The 23,330-nt window shown below is 38.6% G+C and overlaps 2 protein-coding genes across 2 annotated transcripts in view; one reads left to right on the top strand and one right to left on the bottom strand.

Annotated features, from left to right (window-relative positions):
- Window positions 1-3,475, bottom strand: part of LOC118424947 (kelch-like protein 26) — a 6,841-nt gene extending 3,366 nt beyond the window's left edge. The window contains exons 1-5 of the mRNA XM_035833754.1: window positions 3,100-3,475; window positions 2,562-2,739; window positions 1,798-1,983; window positions 1,286-1,433; window positions 475-662 (exon numbers count right to left, since the gene is read on the bottom strand). Coding sequence (XP_035689647.1) covers window positions 475-662; window positions 1,286-1,433; window positions 1,798-1,983; window positions 2,562-2,739; window positions 3,100-3,390 — 991 coding nt within the window. The 5' untranslated portion in view covers window positions 3,391-3,475. The remainder of the gene's footprint in view (window positions 1-474; window positions 663-1,285; window positions 1,434-1,797; window positions 1,984-2,561; window positions 2,740-3,099) is intronic.
- Window positions 3,476-6,108: 2,633 nt separating this feature from the next.
- On the top strand, window positions 6,109-20,318 carry LOC118424437 (ADP-ribosylation factor-like protein 5B). The gene is made up of 6 exons (XM_035833002.1): window positions 6,109-6,507; window positions 14,744-14,804; window positions 15,258-15,405; window positions 16,424-16,507; window positions 18,661-18,812; window positions 20,109-20,318. Exons 1-6 carry the CDS (start codon window positions 6,462-6,464, stop codon window positions 20,152-20,154), a joined length of 537 nt encoding a protein of 178 aa, XP_035688895.1. The 5' UTR covers window positions 6,109-6,461; the 3' UTR covers window positions 20,155-20,318.
- Window positions 20,319-23,330: the final 3,012 nt, after the last annotated feature.

Here is a 23,330-nt window from a genome sequence, read left to right as displayed (position 1 = left end):
TCCGTCAAGATTCCGTTTGTTAACGGTGCGATAACCACCTCATAAACCACCTCGTTCGCTACGCTCACTCGGTGGTTTATTCGGTGGTTATCGCACCTGACCAGGGATTATCTCACCATATACACCTCGGGCCGGGGCATTAACCCTTTATTAAACGCAAGGCTAAAATCAGAAATTTAGAAGTGCGCACTAGCGACACCAAGCGGTAGCACCAAGTACTGCACTTACGGACCCTTCTCCTTGGTACTGAAAAGCATTCACTTGGTCATTTTGCCAGAACGAATTCGATATTTCCGTTCAAAACTCAACGTATCTCCATAGTACTTCACAGAACTGTAGTAACTAGACCTGTTTTAACTTAAATCTTATATTTGCAGATGAGTGTCGACCTATTGGTAAGTCAGAGGTGATAAAACTTTGCTAAAACACAAACTTAAGGTACAAAGAGAAGAAAGATGCAAAGTCTGGTCCTACCAGAGATATAAATCTTATTGTGGAAGACGACTGCAGCATGTCCATGAGTTGCCCTGGGGAGGGGGGTGCCGGTGTTCCACCTGTCCTCATCAGGGGTGTAACTCTCCACCTCTGCCGTGTCCTTCCCCAGACCACTGCCGCCCAGAGCCAGGATCTTACCGTCCCAGGCCACGCCGGGAAACTCGTACCTGTGCAGGGGATACCATAATGTCATACTTTTGGTTAGGATTGTTGATCTAGAATGTGAAGGCTTTGGTTTGAGAACGTAGCAGGCCCCGATGTTTTGTTCTTTACAAATACAGATGTATTTTCTCATTCGACTCAGGTGAAAATAATTGTTTAGCTTCGGTTAGGGCTTCCTCTCAGATGGGACATTCAGTTGCATTTTAGTTACGTCAGGGGTCCTTTAAACAACTCATCATTCTCAACAGAAACGCTCAGTAGCCTAACAAAATGTAGGAAAAACACACAGAAAGCATTTAGAAATATAGAGCAAAAGAAATAGCTCCCCGTAGATTAGGAAACTCTGCAACGACCCGGACCGTCATGTCTGATTCACGACTAGTCGACTATTTCTACCATGGTACCATTTCTGACCCAGGACCTGCTCTGACCTGTTACTACTGCCACCTCAGCAAGGCTGACCTTTGCAGTCATATTCCCACTCACTCACTATCTGTCACTCATATCCATGTACTAGAAACTGTGGACAGACAAACTCACATACGGAAACATACCACATACTATTAGACTCAGTAAATGGAGTCAATAAAAACGAGTCAATAAAAATGACAACGAACGATTGACAAACCTTTTCTCCCACATGTCAGCAATGCTCATCCAGGTGTTGAATCTGGGATCGTACCGCAGTCCGGAGGCGCACAGCACGCCTTTAGCGAACCCGCCAAGGACGTACACAAAGTTGTCCATCATCACTACGGTGTGCCACGCCCTAGCAACTGACACAGGGAGTAAAACGATCCATAATCACAAGGGGTACAGAAAATGATTCTAAAAGCTTAAACAACCCTCTTAAGTGACATCGAGTTCAAATTTAGCAAAGCCTTTCTTACAATAACTTTATATCATAATAACATTTTATTTATCACATGTCTGGTTTTGTTACTATGAAAGAATATGGTTCTCTATTAAACGTTACCTTTTGCAGAAACTGCCCTTTAACGGAGCTTTATGCTTAATGATGAGGTTTATACTTTTCGCCTTGTTTTATAATCTTGTATCAAAAGTATTCTACGTGTAATACTGTATTCGGCGCTCCGAAATTAGGACGAAAACACATAAGAAGTAAGTTCAAGTTCAAACCTGGCATGTTGGCGAGGCGAGCCCAGCCAGGGACCTCTAGCGAGTCGTTGAGGAACAGTACCTCTGCGGTGCGCCCCTCGTCCATCCAGCCGCCCATGATGACCAGCGACTCGGTGTCTGCTCGGACCTGGGAGTCCGGACTCTGGCAAAGGTGGTGCATCAGGGGGGTGCTGTGGTAACTGAAACCTGGCAAAGGAGGGATGGTGTTCGTCTTTAGACTACAATGGTCTACATTTAGCAATTTCTGTAGATTACAATTATACGATGCCTGCCTGCATACGATGAACTACCAAAATTGAATATTAGGGAGTCAATCACAAACCATTTACAATAAGACATTGGAGAAATGAGGTAAAAAAAACCCTTGCCGTTTAGTGCTTAGATTTATCGATCGTTGAACGAGTAATGTGCCAAGACAAGGAAAAAGCAGCGTTCGTGCATTGACCGTCTTGTATACTCTCCAAGTAGAGGTTGAGTCGCGTAGATATAGTAGTAGTCGGAAAAATTACACAGGCGCTCCTCTGCTTGGAGAGTACGTCTTGTATGTTCCTCAATAGACAGGTTTTATCTTTATATGAATGAGTTTCACACCTTTGATATAACGACAGATCACCTTTAACCGCGGGATAACCTTAGTCCTATATCCATTGTTTTATCAAGTCAACGGACTGTGGTTTTGAATGTCAAAATATTGCACCGTCCGTCGAATTGATATCCCTGAATATATTGTTTTAAAAACAACGGTTAAGGTGACCAAGCGTTACCTGCAGAAACCCTCGCATGTGCCGTCTTGTCCCTCAGTACGAACTTTGTGGTGAGGACCTCGCTATGTAGCTCCTCCCACGTCATCAGTGGGAACCGCACAGCCTCCAGTAGGTACTTAGCCTCGTACACACGGACTTCCCTGTCGTGCTCTACCCACTGCACTATCGTTTGGAAAATCTGCAGGAATAAGTAGGAGTAAAACTTACCATCAGAAAGACTGGTGTTCGTTAAGTTACAAATTTGAATTTTGGGCAACGCGTAAGCCTAGAATACCATGCTGCCAGCGGTGAAATCCAAAAGAAAACAGGCAAATGATATGAGATTGGGGATCAAGTAAATTCAATACTAAATGCATTTTTAAAGCCATTTCTACCATATGTTGAAGATTATTGCTTCAGCTAGAGAGAGATGTCGTGTTCGTGTTGGTACTTATCACGTTAAAGACATACTTTTTATTGCCTTATTTCTATAGAATGCTGTGCCTTCGGTTTGTCACTGCTCTTAGGGCTTTTCTTCTCACTAAAATCTACCCCTCACCTGAAGTTCACTGGCGTTCAATTTGTTGTTTTGCAGGATCGGCAGAAATTCTTCCCACGTAAGGTCCAAGATTTGATCACTTTTCTTCTGCACCAAGTCTTGAAAGATCTTAGCAATAAAGTCCGTAGCTTCCTTCGCCAGTTGTTTCAGTCCAAACGTGGTGCAAAGATTCATGATGTATAAACAGTTGTCCAGTGAGATCTCGTCCCTCAGGAAAGTCTCGCACAGTGCGAGAGCGGACGAGATTTGAAGATGGGAGGCGGCGCAGACGACATCTTGGATGGTTTCCATGGAAACGGGAAGTTCGGAGGTGTAGACGAAATCTAGGACTGTGGACAAGCCGGCTAACGTCACTCCATGTAGATAGATATCATCTTGGTCTGAGAGTATAATAGCCAAGAAAAGAAGAAAAATTAATAAGAAAAGAAACAATCATGAAATGAATAGACATCTAATATTATAACGGAAGAAGAACGAACTATTGTAAAAACTATTGTAAATTGTATTTTTTTAGCAAGTCAAAATTTGATGGACAGATATTTGTCTTTTTTTCGTCAGCAAACTAAACGCTTCCTGTTCACACAATCATTACACGAAAGCCTTAATGCGCTGAAAAAAGCAAAGATTAGAGAAAGATTACACATACAGAGGAATTGACATGGAAGAACCATCTCCACGTACATTTCAATAACGATCACCCAATGTCTCATTAATGTCTCATCGAGTGCTCAATATTGTGACCACTACAAATGCAAATACAAAATCTGTCCTCACCTATCTCTCTCATCCCACATGTGAACATGACGGAGAAGTACTCGCTGGTGGACGCCAACACCGTCTTGTGTACGGCGAACGGTTTCTCCTACAGACCAAAGACGGCAATGATATCATTCTAATGTCATCACTCCGGTACAATGAATGTAAGTGTACTGTACATAGCGTCTGTCTTCGCTGTCACCACCAGTGAAAGATTCAGTGAGCTAAACTAGTTATTCTCTTTCTCTTTACTCAACTTTTACGATGCAAATTCGTTTTGTTTTCATTCTCGCACAATAAAAGCATGAGGCCCTACGCTGAATACATGCCCTGCTGAGGGCGCGCTGTTTTAAATTTTCAAGCAGATGTTTGGTATCCTTAGCTTCACCAAATGCAGGGAGTCGAGTTGGGGACAAAAGCTAACAAGGCTGACAAGTTTAGATTTCAATCGTGTGAAAATAATTGATGTGGGTAGGTAACGGCAATTCAGGGTGAAATGTAAAATAAAGACCTTAGTGATACAAAAAGGAATAAAATACCAAAATCACATACACGTATCTCCTTTGAGGTTATTGCGTCCTGAAAAATGACAAAAATCCTATGTTTTTGCAATTTAAGCCTTTAGACGAAATCTGATCTCTGCTTCATCATAAAACACCATCAATATTTTGACAATGAACTTGTCATTACAGTTGACACGGCCTTAGCTTTATTTGGATACCCAGCAAAAATGTAAAATTTTGACATCAAATCTCAGGTCAAAATTTTAACACAACAGTAATCAACCCATTTACAGTGTCTCAGTAAAACATGGGAAGAAATGAAATATGTTGCTTCAATGATAAACAATCAATAGTGAAGACACTACGGATATGGTTATCAATGATAACACAATTTGAAAGATGACAATCTACAAATAACATAGGGAAAATTTCTGCATACCCACCTCAGCCCAGAGTGTGACGTCACACAGCGTCTTGTTTTGTCGCATCTTGTGAAACCCGCCCAGCATCTCCGTACTGTGTCCTTCGTGTCGGACGACTTTGATCACACTGTCGTCTGCAGCCGCCATGTTGGACAGTAGGTTTATGACACAGATTATGGACAGGGACGGTGCGTAATAATTCTAAAGGATGAAGCCATATATAAACTTAATTGTTTAGTTCACATTCTACGCAAAAATTCGACTCAAAAATGGCTTTTGGTCTATGTCTATATATGGAGCGTGAAAGGTTTCATGTTTCAGATCACCGTCTGAGACATTGTTGAGCAAGTTTCTTAAATGTCAATCCCCAAAGTTGGTTATTAAAGATTTTCCCCCTTGTTATGACTGTCAGCCAAATGTCCTTCAATCTATACCAAATAAATATGATGACCGTTTTGGGGGAAACAAAAATATTACCACGTGGTTCGTCCTTCAACTGTCATAGAAACGAATAGTTGTATCCAACAAGCTGGAAAGTATTATCAAATATTTTGCTTTGTTTTATGATATAGCAAAGTATTCATTATTAAGTTGTCGAAGACTATGGTCATTGTCCTGTGTACATATATGAATGGTCTTTTGTTTTAAAGGTTTGTACTGTAGCTATCGCATATACCACCACTGCTATTTCTGTCCCAGCATGTAACGCGACACTGCTCCAAGCTCTCTGTCAATCAATTTTCCCAGACTCTCCCTGTCTTTTTGATAATGGTATCTTTCAATTTAAGTGAATGTATGCATTGTCGTTTTTTCTACAGAGTTAACATAAAAACTCTTTTCTCACTTACATTCGCTTAAGTAAAGCACCTGTTAAAGAAAATTCTCCAAGTTGTCACTAAATGTAAATATGTCCATGTCTGCAGTCTGAAATTGTACTTGTGGAATGCACTGCTACCTTATTACGATTATACCACATGTTGATTGCCTTAAGACTTATGCATGTATTTGGGTTTGATTTTTATCTGTGAATTTTATTAGCACAACGATCTCACTCAATTCAGAATCTGCAAGAACATCTGAAGACATCTAAATATCGTATGATCTTTTTTCCGCAATCAGTGACATTTTATATCATTCAAGGGAAAAGCTTTACAGCCGGTCATATTTGAATGTTCAGCCGGTCATAATTAAATATTGACTTTACCACTGTCTGTCATCACTTGGGGGGAATAAAAGAGATCGTATTATAGTAAACCTGGTCTCCCCTGTCGTACAATTGGTATATCCCAATGTGATCTCGTGAGAATCTGTGAGACTCCCAGAGTACGACTAGAACGCATGCGCGAGCAAATTTAATGTGGCAATCGCCGAGAGTGTCACTTTTTTTGTTCCGGTTACTCATTTCTGTATCTTTGGGCGTTTCTAGGAACTTTCACCGGGAAAGCCCTTCGGAAATAGCTCCGGAAGCAGTGTAGTCAGTCCGATCTACTAGCAGAAGTCGTCAGAATCTCACATTTCCGTTCGAAGCGAGGACGAAAACAGCAGGAAGGCCTGCAGCTGGACCGTTGTGTATCGAGAATTTTTTTAACGGTGACAGTTTTTAATTTTTCCCGTGGGGAATTTTCCCCTTTCCCTTGTGTACCTGGACGGTTCCCCTGTCAGCCGACACACCTAGCAGGCGATGGGGTTTCTCTTTTCAAAACTATGGAGTCTTTTCAATAACGAAGGTAAGGAAAAGTGTTTCAAGATGTGATGCGTATGGTGACCTAAATTTTCATTTGTTTGAAGTTGAACTCTAAAATCTTGTGCTTAAAAACTGTTTGGACGTTTTGTTCATACGTTGACAGGTGAAAGTTATTTTCACGTGTCAACTTTCCTTATTTGAATTCAATATAAACAAAACGCCGTATTTGAATATTGTGTATAATTCTGTCATTTTAAAATTTTTGTTGTTGTTCGTTTTCTGATTTAAATGCCGATTTTGACAACTCTATCGTTACCCCAACTTGCGTTACCCCTGAATGTTCCCGCTTGCAGCTTATTATAATGACAATATGTATTGTCCTATGACAATAGACCATGGAAGATCTGTTATCTAAACAATATCATGACATCTGTCGTGTTTTCGGCACCATATTTGGTCTTGTTTAGATTGACAGTTTAGTTTTGACACCCTCTCTCCAAAAACTATTCACACCTTTCATAGGAATATTATCATAAACGATTGTGTTGTCCATAAACCTATGTATAACTTTTAAAAGAATATGGTCGTTGTGCTTATTTTTGTCTGGAACAACATTTGTGTATTTTGTACCTTTATATAACATCTTGCAACCCAGGTATCCGTTTGACCTGATTCAAACGTCTCCCACGCATAAAACACTAGCAAATACGGGTATAGAAACTACAGTTACTATAGTTACGGCTTTATTTAAGAATAAACTACTAGTATATAGTAAATATAATTGTGTCACAACTGTGATTTATAAAGGAAAAAAAGTGAAAAGTGTGTGGCCAACGGAAACCCCCCTCCCATATATTTTTACTGGCCATGTGTCACAGGGGACCTCTGACGTCATTCCATCACCTGTTTAAAGTAAACTGACGCAAGTTACCGGTTTGAAAATGTCCCGTAAATCTGAGCTCACAATAAACCTTTCACTGAGTAGCAAACAACGTAGGAATGTGTCGCCATGCAGTTTCATTCAGTTGCAAATTTTAATACACAAAAGTGTGATTCAGTACAGGTTAATTATATGCTTAGATGCCGAATACAGAGTTAGATTTTATTTGAATATTTGATTTAAACTTTGGTTGAAAGAATCATTACTGTCTGAGAAAACATGACCTTGGCATTCAAAGCTTGCCTCTGCTAGAACTGTTTCGACACAGGTTTATTCTTTGATACTGGATATATTCATGTTAGATTTACAGTATTTGAGTAACAGGTTTAATTGAAACAATAGAGCCAAGAGTCTTCCCAACACAAACAAAAGTTGAACGATGAAAATACACAAAGATTGCTATATGTTAACCGTACCATGTAACTATGGTGTCCTCCCTAAGGCCTATGTTGTCTGGTGGTGATTATTCCAATTCCTTAAATTAGACCGTCCTTAGCCTGGGGCTCAAGATTGTAGTAATGTAGGTTTTGCAAATATTGCTGCCTGTGTGACAAACTACACATAAAATTTAAAAATCCATGCAGTGTAACTGAAATATTCTGGAATCTTTTTATTAATAATAATAATCTTTATTGCAAATTCATGCCCGAGGGCTAATTGCATACAAAGTAAAGTAGTAGTGGTATTTGAATCATAATTTGTGGACATTCTTGAGAAAATACAATTTCAAAATGCTTCAGATTTGTGTGCAAGATGCAGTTCAAATCAATTTTAAGACATCAGATATTCCTAAGATGTCATCGTCCTAAGAAACGATACTCTTTAACGATGTCCCAAGGGGAGCCAATCATCCCAGTACAACTGAAGTGTAAGAATCGACCCAGACAGTTGCAATATTATAGGCTAATTAGTTTGGGAGGGTTGTACCATACCTGTCCTTGGCAGATTTTGCTGCATGAATAATCTAAATTGATATTTCTTACCGCCAATGTCATTCTTATCTTTCTCTAAGAATGTATCATGTTAAGATATGATTTATCTATTGTCATAGAATAAGATCATTGTGCATAGATGGAACAACAGCAAACACCAACACCAACCACCCCTACTTTTTTTTACAGATAATTTTCATGCAACACACACATTTATTGCTTTATAATGGAAAATATTCATGTTACTTTCACTATCAGGGCTCAAAATACTGTTTTTCTGCATACCTACACAGGTGCAGGTAACATTGAAAATTACCTGCACCAGACAAATTTCACCTGCACCACTCTAAATTTTTGGAAAGATGGATCATACTAAAATTGTTCAGGAACCATTGCTATTCTTTTTCTTTTGTACTTTATGGTATGGTAACATATATAAGTAACAGTCAATGCAGCTAGTAACAATCCATATACAGCAACATAATAATTAAAGGGGGATTCCACTCATGAAACGGGTATTTTTCCCATATATATTACACTCTTCGGAATACAAATGCACCCGACTTTTGACTAAATCACCACGACTGACTTTTCGACCAAACACTGTTCTAAACCTATGAACCCCCATACGGGACCGCTTCCAATTCTCGGCTTTGACCAGACGTCACGGGTTTTCCAAATATGGGCATCCGCACAGATCAAAACACGAAGCAGACGACAAAGTGTCATGGCGGACTCAGGCGGCCGTGGCTCAGACTAGTTCGACCCAGACTACATTATCATACACATATGAGCCTGAACGTGATTCTGGAGAGTCGGAGAGTAGCGATGAGAACAATCAGCCTGCAGAAGCCTTTGCTGGGACCGCCACGCAACCAGGGGTGGCATGGGACGGCCGGGATTACGAGACGGAGGGTTGCATGCATGCTAGCGCCAAGAAGCATATGGTGCAGATGCGATGACTACAACTGCAGCCTACAGTGTGTGACTGTGAGTGTATGTGTTGCCACGACCTTCGTGAGCTGACAGATCCCGTGGACCACAGCAACCCCAATCGCGGCGGTATGGGTGTCGGGAGCGGCCGTAGCCAGCTGAAATGCGTTAAGCTACACGAGGAATCCCATCCCGTCTCATGAGGTCTGCACTGAAAACTGCACTTGTATAGGTAAATGTAGATTTTGTGTTTCTGTTCCATTTATTTTGCACGATCTGTGTGTGGGGTCGCACGATGGTGAGCTTACGGAAACATAGCCACATGTGGTCGAATTTGTGACCTGTATATAAATCTAGTAGCAGGACTCGAAATACTGTTTTTTTGGATACCTGCACTGGTGCAGGTAACATTGAAAATTACCTGCACCAGACAAATTTTACCTGCACCATTCTGAACTTAGTAAGTATGAATCATACTAAAATTTTTCAGGAACCTTTTTTCACTACAGTATATTACCTGATATGTTGTGCACCTAAAAGTTTTTAAATCTCGTTTCCGGTACTTTTTGTGTGAAGAAATGGACAGTTTGGTGATAACTTGTGCCACCAATTTAGTGTGAAAAGTTGGAAATGTTTGTAGGGGGGCTGTTAGGGCAATACCAAGATCTGAAAATAACCAGATTGAAACAAAATGGCAAGCAGTGTACTTGTTGCAATCTTTTAATACAAAAAAAATATAACATTACAATTTACATGCATTTTTGTTTCTCCCAGAATCTTACAACTGTCAGCGTACAGACAGTTTACATGCTGGATCCACAAGAATCATCTTGGGAGATCAGTGCGGTGCATGGTTCCAGCCTGTGCAGTCACCAAAATAAGACAGACCTATCCCTCTAAAGATGAGACTAATTAGGACATTTTCCTGTTATTTCGCCACCACATGTTCAATTGCTAAATTGATCTGACGTTAAACCAGAGAGTGATCTATAAATCTGTATTCTACTAACTTTTTACTGTTAGGGTTATCCATTCTTGTTAAGCTTGGGGTTAGAATTAGAATTAGGGTGAGGCTTTACTGCTAAAATAAAACAATCTTGATAACAGTGTTACACAGTTTCCACATTATTTGCACTATAACAGGTGCATTCAACCAAATGCGGACATCTATCTACCTCACCTGTATAAATTTATCTACCTATCCATGCTTTAAACAACAGGCCAAATAGAAACCTTGAACATATTAAGTATCCTTATTTTCATATTCCTTTGAACTAGATATACAGCAAGAAAGACATGTATATTATATCAATATACAATTACATTTCTGTGTAATTTTCAAAAATAGGCAGGGACAACTTTGGTGGACACACATATATTGTTGTAAAACAGCATTTGTTTCTGACATACGTAGGCAGGATATTTATGAATAAAATGATCCACTGGATATACAATGGGAACTTGTCCTTATTAACATAATACATAATACATAATAATATAGCCTGTCATATAAAATCAGTATATCAGGATCTACCTGCTGGATTTAACCTGAAGTATATGGGCTACTGCCAACATGTTCAAGTTGCATGTTCATGAATTAATATTTATATTTTCACATTTCTTGTGTCTAAGAGAAATAGCAGCAGCAGTTTTGAAACGTTCAAAACAGAAACTACATGTAGTTTTGTCATATAAAGCATGTATGCTATAAAAAACATAACAAAAATGAGAAAACATGACCATGAAAACAGTAGAGTTCCAAACAAGACTTGTTTACTAGCCTGTAAACCTTGAACGGTACTGTGCAATTGCAGTTTTATTGTCTGGCCTGGAAAGTCAGGCTTTTGGAGCACCTAGCCACCACAAAACTCCCGACGCCTGTGTATGACAGCCTTCAACACCTTTCTTTTTGAAAGTGTAGTCCTGATTCTTCTCATAGATGTTTTTGACCACATAGTCTCCTAGCCTCTTACTGTAGTCCAACCGCTGCCTTAGGTCATCTGCAAAGAATATATTCTGAAGTCAACAATGTTCTTGTGATTAAGATATTCATTGATGACAAAATAATACTAGGCCACATTTGCATCTATGTTAAAAATGACAATCATGAATAACAAGAGAGGCTGAAATTTACAAACTCCATCTCCCTTTCCATGCAAAAACTGACTCTTCCATGTCAACCTTTTGCTGAAATCGACCATACATGAACTATTAGTATGATCTTAGTATTACAACATCACCCAACTCCAAGATGGCTTTTCTGAATATAACATCCATCAAGCATGCAAGCAAGCAAGAATGGCTTCTGGGCTGCCTACAAAAGAATATATCACTTATAACAGTGCTTAGCACATTTCTGCACCAATATATATTAGTACTGTACTGACTATAATTCGTAAATCGGATATTTGAAAGGTTTTAAATATAGATTAACACTAGCTACTATACAGTATAGTAGCCACATATTCTTTTACATGCCAAAACAGAGAACATTTCTTATATTAATTTCAGAGTCACTCCCAGGAAAGAAGCAATTATAAGCTTGTCATGATAATGATTAGATTTTGCATGCACTACAAAATCTGTTAGTGCAATAAATATTTTGGTTTGACTTTGAGGTATACCAGTGCCTAGTCCATTAGCCCAAATCATACACTTCTGTCAATCTTTTTTACCAGAACAAGTAATCTTACCAAACATATCATGTCCCTTGACAAATCCAGTGTTGTCATTTTAAGAAATAAATATACATACATGTAAGTAGGCACATGAGGACACTTTTCTACTAGTACCGGTAATGAAATTAAAAATTAATTACCTTTTGACTTGGGCTTTTCCTCGACCACGTCCTTCTCTTTTCTATCAAACAAAAACATAAGTGGCAGTTATGCACCAGTTCATGCATAATTTTAAAGACATGGAACTCTATGAGTACTATGACATTATTGCATGCTATGGAATTCTGCAAATCCTGCACTTCCGGTGGTTTCTGCTATCTTAGCCAACCTTGGGAACAATTTCTTGTAAATTGTACAACTACAGGCAGTCGAGTGACTACCAGACATTTTGGAATGTACACAAAAAGTTTGAAGACCGTAGTTTTTGGGGATACAGAGATGTTAGCACTTGAATACAATGTAAAATTTTGGTAATCGTATGTCAACAAAAATGGCGTGGCCGCGAACACTTCTGAATGCAAGGCCGATTTTGGGGCCCGATTTCTCGTAAACGGTATAACTACGAGCTTAACAAAAGTAGTCGAGTCACTATCAAACATTTAGGAATGCACACAAAAAGTTTGAAGACCTTAGCTTTTCAGGATGCAGAGATATTTGCACTGTAGTAAACTAGGTCATCACATGTCAACAAAAAACGGCGTCGCTAGCCGAAAACACTCTGAATGCAAGGTCAATTTCAGGCCCATTTTCTCGTAAACGGTATAACTACAAATTTAACGAAAGCAGTCGTGTTACTATCAAACAGTTAAGGAATGTACACAAAACGTTTGAAGACCTTAGCTTTCCGGGATGCAGAGATTTTAGCACTGTAGTGAGAGCTGAAAGTAGTCGCTTGTCGCCATACACGTGCATGTGACGTATGTCAAAACAAAAAATGGATAGCCTCAATACCAGACTGACCACGCAGGTTTCATAAGGAGAATAATTTGCCAAAGGCAGGGGTTTGCTACCAGAGAGGTTGGTCGGCCGTGGAGGGGAAATGTGAATCTAATCGTGGACTGACTCCCTTGGCCAATTCCCGATTTTTTTTCCGAATTGTACGATCCACGCACCCCCGTAGCAAGGCCTGGTGGAGGCTAAAAATGATGCCGCTAACAGTAAACACGCTACTTTCATGGTCAGTTTCGGGCCCAATATCTCGGTACGCTGAGTGAGTGAGAGCAAACCGAAAACGGTAAAATTACTATCGGACATTTAGGAAGGTACACAAAAAGTCTGATGCTCAGCGTACCTCGGAATAAAGAAATTTGGCAACTTTTTACGGACCATTCTGCTATCTAAAAATGACTATCTACATATTGGCAGATCGCTACAGAATGGCCCGCAAATAATGATTGGAACGCGTTTGCCTACCAGTTCTGATAGAGGTTGTGCACACATATTTAGTCTAGCCAAAAAAGCAATCCTGAGCATCTAACATCGAAATTTATGCCAGTACCAACCTTTTCAACTGGAAGAGTCCTTGGCGGCTTCGTCGATCCAGCCCGTCCGTAACACGCCATGCGCATTGAATTCTGGGATTGTTGGTAAGGGACCAGCGGGGAATTCAAGAAGTCGATCGCTATAATGCACGCCCTGCGTTCAGGCTTCAACTCATGGTACATTTGACAAAACAAACTTGATTCAAGCATAACAATTTATTCTCTGATGAATTATGATACCCGCTTCTGGAGTGGAATGCCCCTTTAATAGGACATTTATGTACCCAGTACATGGACCAGTACAGGTTAGGTGCACATAGACACCAGAAATACCTGCACAGCTCCAATTTTACATGCACTAACCTGCATATGCAGGTGGTATTTCAAGCCCTGATACCTGACCTTGGCAGATTTTGCTGCATGACATACTAGTAAAGTGATATTTCTTACCACCAATGTCATTCTTATCTTTCTCTAATGACATTGGTGACATTGTGACTCATGTTGTAAGAAATCTTCAGGGTCATGACTTTGTGTCAAGGTGTTTTCAGTTATGTGAAAAATGTATGCATCATATTGCATGAAAGTATTTTAAGATATGATCTTATCTATATTCACATTGTGTATAGATTTACCAACACCAAATAAACCCAAAGAATGTAACATCCTTTATGGTATCAAATTCACTTTATCAGGAAGCTATTACTGTAATAGCCATTGCAAATTTTTCAATTCCATTACACTGAAAATAACAGTACATGTATCACCAACCACCACTACTTTTTCAAAGGAAAATATTCAGGTTACTTGCACTATGCATATAAATGTCGTTAAAAACATACTCTGTGATTCAAATTTCATTGTGTTTTCTAATTTACAAAGGTGTTTTCTCTATGAATAATGATACAATGCATTCATGGGAGGTTGTTGCCCCCACAAAATCTATAACATACACTTCACACATGGCATCTTTCCAGATCTCGGTATTCCCTTGGAACTACTACTAGGTTTATAATCATCTATCAAAACTAACAAAGCAGTGTACCTAAGGCCCCCTCCCCACTAGACAGCGATTGTGCTGCGCTCTCACAGTGACTGAGAAGTTAACAAAACACACAAAGTGTGAAGAGATTCGTTTCTTTTCTGTACAGTTCGTTGAGCGATCTGTCAAATTTTAGGTTGCAGAGAGAGCATGGCAAGAGCGCCGTTCTAGTGGAAAGGGGTTATCAGCAAGACAGTTTGTTATAACATTTATGATGTTGTCACAATGGTTTGAGGTGAAAGTTGAATGTCTGTTATTTTTCTTGTATTGCAGAACACAAGGTGATCATAACAGGACTAGACAATGCTGGCAAGACAACGATATTATATCAATTGTAAGTACACATGTACTACTGTTGACTATTGTGCATACTTAATTTTTTAGTGCACGTGGTTCTCTACATGTACTTATTCTTGATACGTCAATGAAGATTTGATATCCAGGTAATAAGATATGCCCAAAAGCACATCTTCAAAAAAGTATATCTATATCTTATACTTATTCTTGATTTCCCTGTGTTTAAAAATTGCTTTTGAAATTAGAGAAAAAGCACAAAAAATGTTGAAGTGTTTTTAAACTGTACATGTATGTAAATTTGTGATGGTTGATTCTTTCAATATTTGTCAACATGCAGCATTACAAAAACTACTGGACTACTGTGTAGAAGGTGCTAGTTACTTTAAGTTAGTCTGAAAATTGTATTTTAGCAACAGATAAAATATAATATGTTTGAAACTTTGATGCAAGATGTGTTCAGTTACAATTGATTTTGTTTCTTATCGTCCAGTCTAATGAATGAAGTGGTGCACACCTCTCCAACCATCGGCAGTAATGTGGAGGAAATCATCTGGAAAAACATCCACTTTGTCATGTGGGACATCGGGGGTCAGGAGTCTCTCAGAGCATCCTGGAACACATACTATACTAATGCACAGGTAAGGAGCAACTCACAGTGTATTTTAGTGTAATGGTAAAAAAATTATGGCGAAGAAGCTAAGTGACCAATTGGGGGGGTTGTATGGAGAGGGCTCTTGGGCCTTCTACAGTGAGGAGATTTTGAAAATGTATGGTAAAATGTTGGCATTCTAATCGAAGGATACCACAAGATTTTTGGTCAGTTTGGAGGGTGACACATGTATGAATATTTTTCATATTTGATCAGACATTATTCCATAAGTAAATACTAGCAAAATACATACTAGTATTTGGTCCTCATTTAGCGCAGTGGTCACAATTGCAATTGCCAAGTAGATATAATTCAAAAGATAACAGAACATGTGACATGTGAAAAACTGTTTTTTTTATACATAAATGAAATTTGTTGAGTGAAGTGTCAAATTTTTGGTCACTTGGCAGTTGCAGCCTCTAGTGGATAGTATTCGGGTGAAGTGTAAAGTTCCACTTCTGTTACATTAAATTTTAATGAGTCACTTTATATAAAGAGAAGGTTCAAAGATCATGTACTATACAAATATATTCTGTAACCATTGTTGCCCACAAATATGTGGGGATCAAAGAACAAAACCTAACAGTTTACGTAACACTTTTTTGGCATAATCTTTTGAACTGAATTTTTATCACAATTCTTTTATCTTTTATAAGGATTGTTGAAGTTCTGTTTAAAAAAACAATTAATGTGAAAAATTATGAAGGTAGTGTAAAATGAGCAACTCTTTCAGAATAATACTAATAGTGATAATAATACAAGGAGAGGGTAAGAGATAGAGGGTAAAACTTTTTGTTTTGAGTTTTCACTTACCTTTCAGATATTTTTTTATTTTTTATTTTGGTTTTGCTTAATTACATAATTAAATGCATGTACAGTACAACTAGCTGCTGTCTATGTTCCAAACATTGGAATAGTATGTCTCAAAGAGTGATATGAAGTTTTTGTTCCATTCCATAGATAGTATTATCTAATGTATGTGTTTTTTTCTCTCCTGTCCTGAACAGTTTTTGATTCTAGTCATCGACAGTACAGATAGAGAAAGATTACCCATTTCAAAAGAAGAGCTGCACAAGATGTTAGCACACGAGGTGAGCATGGTTTATTCTATTTTATTTTTAGATAATAAAGTTTTAATGAAACATATTGTAAAAATTCTGCAGAGAATCATTAGGACACAGTTATTTTCAGCAACATAGATGATTGTGAGTGGGTGAGTGCGAGATGTTTAGATTGTACAAGTAAACATTTTACATCATTAGGTCTAATATTAAATTTTTTTTGCCAGCGATCATCTGGAAAAGACAAGAGTCGGTCGAATAACTGGAAACACAGGATTTCCCTTTTCCAGGCCTTGCAATGCGAGTGGAACCAAATATGCCACAATTGATCTTTTCCTCACAGCAAAATCCTTATTGATTCCACAGGGACTTTGCTCCATCCTTGAGAGTCTTTAGGGTAGTTGAAGATATGCAAATTGCTAACTGAAGATACAGTGACCAAAGTTGCATTGAAAATATGTAAAATGATGTAAAAGTATGATTTATCAGACAGTAAAACACAGAAATACCGTGAGATTGTGTATTAATTAGCATAGACTCGATGATAGAGTGGTGTGAAAGGAATCAAAGGATACTTACTTCAGGATACAAAAAAATATAAGAATTCTGCAGTCTTACAAGTATAGTATCACAAAGCTTGCAAAATGTTGCTGAAAATCTACAGATCACAACCCAGTTGTTTTGTATTGTATTGTACGCTACCAAATATACCACAATTGATCTTTTCCTCACGGTAGAATCCCTGTTGATCCCAAACGGACTTTGCTCCCACCTGGAGAGTCCTTACCCACTGTGTGGCACGCATCCTTCACAACCCACTCCAAATACTCCAGTTGCTATTTTAGTTCAGATTGAGTATAACACACACCTATAGATTTAAGCCCCCGGCAAAAAAAGCTCTACAAGGATATACCAGTGTGCTTGAGCATTGGTATCCAAGCAACTTGTACTCGAAAAGTCAAAGTTGACAAAAGCATACCCGAAGGTGAACATTGCGGTAAACTTAACCTTGATAATAAAGGGTATATTTGTTGCAAAGCAGTGTGATATTATTGGAATGTAAGGCCTATCATGCATATATTTGTAAAAGAATGATGGGGACATCCAAGTATATTCATCATAAACAAATGACAGAATTGCATTGTGCACATCTTGCTACTGTAAAATGGGGTATGTTAGCGGGGATCTAATTTCATGGCAGGAAGTGTTCACAATGGTTTTGCGGGTGAAATTGCCATGAAGGGTTTTACTGTAATATGGGAAATATTGGCAGTGGTTTGAAGTGCAAATATAAAGCAACAAACAGAAAACCACCTCAAACATATACAATACTTTGTGTGGTAGGTATGCCACTGACAACTTCAAGTACTTCAACTTCAACTACAAGTACATACAAGTACAGTCAAACCTGCCCAAGACGACCACCCGGGGGACCAGAAAAAAACGGTCGATTTGGACAGGTGGTCGCTGAGAAGAGTATCGACTCAAAACATGCCCGATGCAAAGTGTAAATGGTTTCCGTTGTGCTTAATGGCAAATAGCAAGCACACTGCACGCACGCAAAGAAGCGAGGTCTTTAATGTCAAATACAACACGCACACTGTAAACTGTAAATTTAACCCCATAATCCAACGCAAACTGGCCGATTTCGGCACAAAATCGTGCTAGTTATCATCAAAAATCGATGAAAACCTCAATTTTGAAAATGATGCGGTTGTTATGGGTCCCAAGTTGGGCCGGTCGCGGTCGCGTTGGCCAGGTGGTCGTTGAGAAAAGGTCGCTTTATGCTTACGTCAATGGGAAAATAAATCGGGACCGAGAAAAAGCGGTTGAAATGGCCAGGTGGTCGCTGAGAAGAGGTGGTCGCTCGGGCAGGTTTGACTGTACTTGAATGAAACCTTTCCTTGCTCGGAGAGGACCTGAGCCTTCAATGTGAAACAATTGTTCATTAACTTTATGAATACAACTAGGATATCCGCCATATGGCTTTTTTGGAAGCCAAAGTTACCATTGTTTACTCAGGTTTTAGTATTTTGCTTGCAAAACATTGACTCCATGGCAGCTATGTCAGGCATGTTTTGTTAAACGCCTCGGGATTTAAAACAAAATCCTGTTTGACCAAAGTATTACCGGAATGTCTGATGCAATGTCGTGACCTCTGTGTTCTCCTCTGTTGACTGTAGGATCTAAGACAGGCGGCCATCTTGATTTTTGCGAACAAGCAGGACTTGAAGGGTTCCATGTCTTCAGCGGAGATCTCCCAACAACTCAACCTCACTTCTATAAAAGGGCACGGCTGGCACATACAGGCCTGCTGTGCGTTAACAGGGGAAGGGTGAGTACTGGGTTAGTCATTGCTTATACCCCTTTCCACTAGGACAGCACTCTTGCTGCGCTCTCTCTGCGACCTAAACTTTGACATATTTTCAACGAATTGTATAGAAAAGAAATGGATCTTTTTACACTTTGTGTGTTTTAATGTCTTCTCAGTCACACTGTTACATTTCATATGATAAACCCAGTGTGAAAGCAAAGGTTACACACATCCGTGTTTAGGTCGCAGTGAGAGCGCATTGTGATCGCCGTCTAGTGGAAAGGGGGCCTTATTGGTTATTGAGTGGGCTGACTACTCTCTCATCGCAGCCAGGGGCTGAATTGCAAGGAGCTTACAATAGGCAGGGCTAACATCCTAACGAACTTCTTGCCTTTGCCAGAAGGTTATGATGATTATGGTTTGGGTTGGTGAATGTTTTGTAAATAAGATAAGTCAAGAATGCCTCAATGGAATGTTACTTGGTATGTGAGGAGGTATTCCTGATGAGACCTCGAAATGATTAGATTTTGGTACCCCTATTGGCTTGTTATGGTACTGTAGTGGAACCTTCCAAGATTTTTCAATGCTACGATTCTTTTCGCAGAAATGGTACATCATTGCAGTGGTTGAAACAAACAAAAAACATGTATTGATTGGACTGGAATAAATTGCCATCAACCTAAATGATAGCTTTACCCGCTCCCCCCCAAAAACGACAGATGATATTATATTGTAAGAGCATCCATTAAAAATCAAACTATTTTAGAAAGTTGACCAAACTAGTTCCTTCTTGATTTTTAATTCCATAATTTATTTCTGCATAGAATAAAAATATCACGTCACTTGGCTCCTGTTGGGATTTATGACTACAAGAAGAAAATGTCTTTGATGTTTCTGGGTCAGTGACTCCTAGAGGAGATGTGAACTAGATTTCCCTGCCCAAAGGACATTAACCATGAATATTGATGGTTCTGGTTTAGAAAATTGACGTGGATGCCAGTAGTGAGAGATTGAGATAAAGAATATAGGTTGGTCAACCCGCATCCAAGACTGGATTTCATTTCAGATATCCTTATCCAATCGCCAAGACAAACATAATTTTGCTATTTCTGTGTACTGTCCATTTCAACAGAAAAGAAATATAGAACATTAATTTTAGATTTGCGGCATAAGATGGCTGGTTTTCATTGTTTGATGACAGTAATGTGGTAAAATGATCATGTCATCACCATATTTGGTCCTCCATCTGGCTGATTCATGATCAAGGGTATGAAGATGTTGATTGCTGATCTTCCGTCTTTCTCTCTCCCTCCCCAGGTTGTACCAGGGTCTAGAATGGATAGCGCATCAGCTCAAGAAGTAGCAGCGGGGGGTGGTGGGAGTAGATGTAGCAGCCAACTTGTACAGATGATGATATTTTGTAACTTATACAACATTTTTATGGTACATTGTATTTGTAATACAATGCAGACTGTAACTATGGAAAGCCAGTGAAAATTTAGTGTCTCATTTCGTGAAAAAAAAAAATTAGATTGTTTTTGACAAGGCAAAGTTGTTGCTATATGAATTTATTTCATGTAGAGTTACTTGTTCTTATGTTTTGCCATTTCTTAGAAGTATCAATCACATGTTTTTTGAAATTTGATTCCATTTCAAAGATATGATAACGCCAAGGATGTAACATCCTTGACTAAACATACTTGACATTTCCCCAACCCTTAGAAAGTTATTTATGTTGATAATTGTCCTTATCATAACTGATTTTGTAACTTACGAACCATAACTTCTAACAGTTCACTGTCTTTACCCATGTTTCCAGCCAGTGAACTTCAGGAAATGATTGAAATTTTAGATTAGCCTTGTTTTAAAGGATTGATAAAAAAGGCAGACATAGTTACAGTCAGCACTGAGGTCCTACTATCTGCTATTTTTTTAGTAGGAAGTTCACCAAATATGTTGGTGGGACATCATCCACATTGTAACCTTTAAAGATTAAATAGTTTAAAAATACAGATGTCATCGATGAGCCATTTGAAGAGCTGTACATCTGTGTCCACATCTATAGTCACACAAATGGCAGCTTTAATGTAGATGTAGAAATTTGAAAGAAAAAGGTGAAATGTGGACATGTCTCTACTCATCTCCTGTCAGAATCTTTCCCATTGGTTGAAAAAGCTTTGGTACAGTGTAGTCCCTGAAAAGCATTTCAGTATCCACGTAAATTAAAATGGTAACATTTGATGTTAAGGTCTTGATATGATCCATTTTGGGCATTAAAATCTCTTCAAAATAAAAGTAAAGAATGTAACCATAATGCTGTACCATGAAGTTTCCACCAAGATTTGTAATGAGGACAGGGGAAGAGTTGCCATAGTCTGTGTCTTTGGCGGAAGAAACTGTGTTTCAAATGTCTTAAAATTGATGCACTCCTGACTGCCCATATTTATGGATTCTAATTTCTGTGGCATAGATGTACACATTACAGAAAGAGTAAAGCTTGGTAGTTGGGGGGATTGTCTATATCAGCAAGCTTTTACTGATGCTAATTAGCAGTTACTCAAGCAACTGGATATAATTTTGGAAACGGTTAGACGTTCCAGGTAGTATCCACTACCTTTCATCAGTGACTCTGACAAAAGTAGTAGGTGCTCTATTTAATGTTCATATCCAAAACCATATCCAGTTGCTCTAGTAATTGCTATTTGGCATATCTTATTACCTGGATGTCTAACCTTCTTCAACATTGTCATATTAAGGTTTTACTTACATCTGACTTCTCAAACATGGTTTTTAGTTTCAGTTTCCATCTACTGGTTTCCTCATTTTCAGTGAAAAGTTAGCAATCAGGAGTTTAGCACTGTTGTTCTGAGTTTAAACTGTTGTTCTTACTTTAACAAAAGCTGACTTTGAAGAAAGGGTGCTATATAGTTCACAGTGTAAAAAAAGTCCAAGGGCCATTTTGAACAAAACATTTTTGGAAACTTTCATTACTATCTACTAAAATGATTTTTTGTGGGGGAAATTCCACTTCTTTAAATTTTGATAGAACGTAAAGATGAAGAAAAAATTACCAATGTCCTCATTCACTACTGGAATTTCTCAATAGGATTTTATGAAGTTCTATTAAAATGTGTACAATCTACAAGACAGTAGAATACAGTGAATCTTGGGTATGGAAGATTCCATTGTATGTGGCAGGGAGGTTACTTTTGACCTCTGATACATATCAGTGTTGTAGATACTCCATGTTGTATTTACATGTATATGCTGTAGATACATGTCACACTGAACTCAAGTTACTAGACTTATTCTATAGCATTATACTCAACAATGTACCATCAGCACTTTCTTTCTGCTAACAGTTGACGCTAGTCCACCTTTATCTGTTGGGTAACCTATATCCGTTACTTTTAAACGCAGGGTATTTGGAGATATCACGTTGACAGACGTTTGTTTTAAATTGCATGATTTTCAGGATATTGCAGTTTGAAATTACCACCTGTCAACTTGATGTGCCTAAATACCGTTTTGAAAAACAACGGATATAGGTTACCCCGTGGATAAAGGTGAACTGGCGTTACAGAAGATTTTGCACAGCTTTACTACTCGTAGCTCTCTATTGTGAATTGGACACTCTATGCACACTACACACAAAGCTGATACAGGGTTGAAAAGATTGCATACCACAAACACTAAAATTCAGGAATGGTAAGAAGTTGTTTATGGTGCCCAGTAATAGGTTGGATTCATTGCATGGCTGCTCGTAATGTAGTTACACAAGAAAAGTTTCACTTCTGACATATAGGCAAGCTTTAATAGGATAAGTATGACAGGGTTGGACCAAGTCCACTAGCCCTATTGTCCCGGGCAAGTGAAAGTGCTGATCGGGCAAGTGTATGTCCTACCAAACTGGTTTGGGCAAGCAATTTTGTTATGTACTTGCCCGATAGGACAACTGAATTTTAGAAAACTTGTCCAACCCCGAGTATAAGCTGTTCTGAAATAGAGACACAGGCAATTCATAATGGTGCCACTTTGTGACAATGTTTTTTGAATGGAACCAAAGTAGTTCAGAATGGCAGAAATATCTAGACTGATCTGCTTTTAGCCTTTGTTTTGCTTATGACAAGGACAAGCTGATTTTGCCCCTTACCTTCCTGAGTTCTTTTGTAACCAATACATACATGGTTGTAAGGATAGACCTATGGGAGGGACAAGGTTGAACATGTGTGTATATGTTCTGCAGACTTAACCATTTATGTACTTTAAGTGTTATTTTAAACGTTCTTCAATGTGGAAAGGCAATGTTTTAAAAAAACAATTGTAGACTGTCCAGTTTTAAGTTGTCTTGTATTAGGACTTATCTATCAATGTCCTTATCCAATGTTGTCATCTGTGACCAGAACATATTCTGTGATATAATTATTGCACCAAATAAAAACATTGTATGCCCCAACAAAATGGGTATAGATGTTTTCACAGTAATTATCACAGTAAATAAAATGTGAAGAGTATATTAAGATCTCAGCAATAACACAC

The sequence above is a fragment of the Branchiostoma floridae genome, chromosome 10 (assembly GCF_000003815.2).
Source record: "Branchiostoma floridae strain S238N-H82 chromosome 10, Bfl_VNyyK, whole genome shotgun sequence".
NCBI lineage: Eukaryota > Metazoa > Chordata > Leptocardii > Amphioxiformes > Branchiostomatidae > Branchiostoma > Branchiostoma floridae.
The sequence above is the reverse complement of the archived record's forward strand: the minus strand, read 5'-3'. Positions and strand labels throughout refer to the sequence as shown.